Source organism: Haliotis rufescens, unplaced genomic scaffold, assembly GCF_023055435.1.
Source record: "Haliotis rufescens isolate VD_foot unplaced genomic scaffold, xgHalRufe1.0.p SCAF_17, whole genome shotgun sequence".
NCBI lineage: Eukaryota > Metazoa > Mollusca > Gastropoda > Lepetellida > Haliotidae > Haliotis > Haliotis rufescens.
This window is the reverse complement of record NW_025963857.1, coordinates 13,722,501-13,723,832: the sequence shown is the minus strand read 5'-3', so window position 1 is coordinate 13,723,832 and position 1,332 is coordinate 13,722,501. Positions and strand designations below refer to the sequence as shown.

The 1,332-nt window shown below is 46.6% G+C and overlaps 1 protein-coding gene across 1 annotated transcript in view; it reads right to left on the bottom strand.

Annotated features, from left to right (window-relative positions):
• Positions 1–742: 742 nt before the first annotated feature.
• LOC124140843 overlaps positions 743–1,332 on the bottom strand; it is a 54,370-nt gene continuing 53,780 nt past the window's right edge. The window contains exon 34 of the mRNA XM_048397348.1: positions 743–1,223. Within this exon, the coding sequence (XP_048253305.1) occupies positions 1,073–1,223 (151 nt within the window). The 3' untranslated portion in view covers positions 743–1,072. The remainder of the gene's footprint in view (positions 1,224–1,332) is intronic.

Genomic DNA, 1,332 nt, shown 5'->3' with positions numbered 1-1,332 from the left:
GTCTGTAAATAATCGAGTCTCGACCAGACAATCCAGTTATTTACATCATGAACATCAATCCAAGCTATCAACGTGTCAACACCTGGGCCCACTTGCACAAAGCGATCTTAGCGCTAAGATGACCGTAACTCCCATACTTTAACATAGGCTTACAATAGTCTTAGCGCTAAGATCGCTTTGTGCAAGTGGGCCCTGGTGTTATACCTGGTGACATTAACATGTTAATACCCCAACACCCGGTGTCATACTTAGTGACATTAACATATTAATACCCCAACACCCGGTGTCATGGCTGATTTTCAGTGATCCATTCATGTTATTTTGATCACTATTTTGGTTGATGTGGAAGCTGTTTCGGCAGATATTCGAGACACTATTCTCTGGCGTTGACATTTTTTGTATTGCTTGTCTTTTAAAAATAGTTTGTTTCAGTCTTTTCACACTAAAACGACCTGCCAATTTGATGTTCCACAAGGTCTTTTACGACCATATTTGTCCCCCGATTTTAATACGTAAAATATATCCCTGCAGTATCACCCACCACAAGGCAAACGTACACTGCTCATGATGTCAATCACTGGATTGTCTGGTCGAGACACGCATTTTACAGACCAACGTCATATCGCTGGAACATTGGGCGGCGTTAAAGAACCAATGCTTGCTGTAAAAGGCGACTTGGCTTGTCGTAAGAGGCGACTGACGAGATCGCGTGGTCAGGCTCGCTGACTTGGTTGATGCATGTCATCCTATCCCAGGTGCGTGGATCGATGCTCATGATGTCAATCACTGGATTGTCTCGTCCAGACTCGAATACTTTTCAGACCGCAGTCATATAGGTGGAATATAAACAACAAACAAACAAAGTAGGGACGTTGTCAATTCGTTCACAAAACTAACTGATTGACCAAAAGATTAGACTGTCGTTGTGTACGGCTAAGATAATTTGTCAACTAGTCAGCCAGTTTGTTTGTGAACGTGTTTCCGTGCGAACGGGTAGGAGTAAATGTTGATACTGTATGTTGACCTGTATGAAAGTGGAGATGAAGGCACGATGACGCGCGTCACTGGCGTTCTAGGCGAGTTTGATGCTGTATGATCCAATGACGGACCCAAGCTGGTCGGACTCCAGACCAAAGCTCGCCTGTCTCTTCCTCTGGGCTCGGGGGAAGGACGTGGGGGACATCTTGATCGTCTTCCTCCAGGTTTGTCCAGGACGAAGACTCCTGAAGGACACAAATGAGGTGAGGTGAGGTGAGGTGAGGCGAGGCGAGGCGAGGCGAGGCGAGGCGAGGCGAGGTGAGGCGAGGTGAGGTGAGGTGAGGTGAGGTGAGG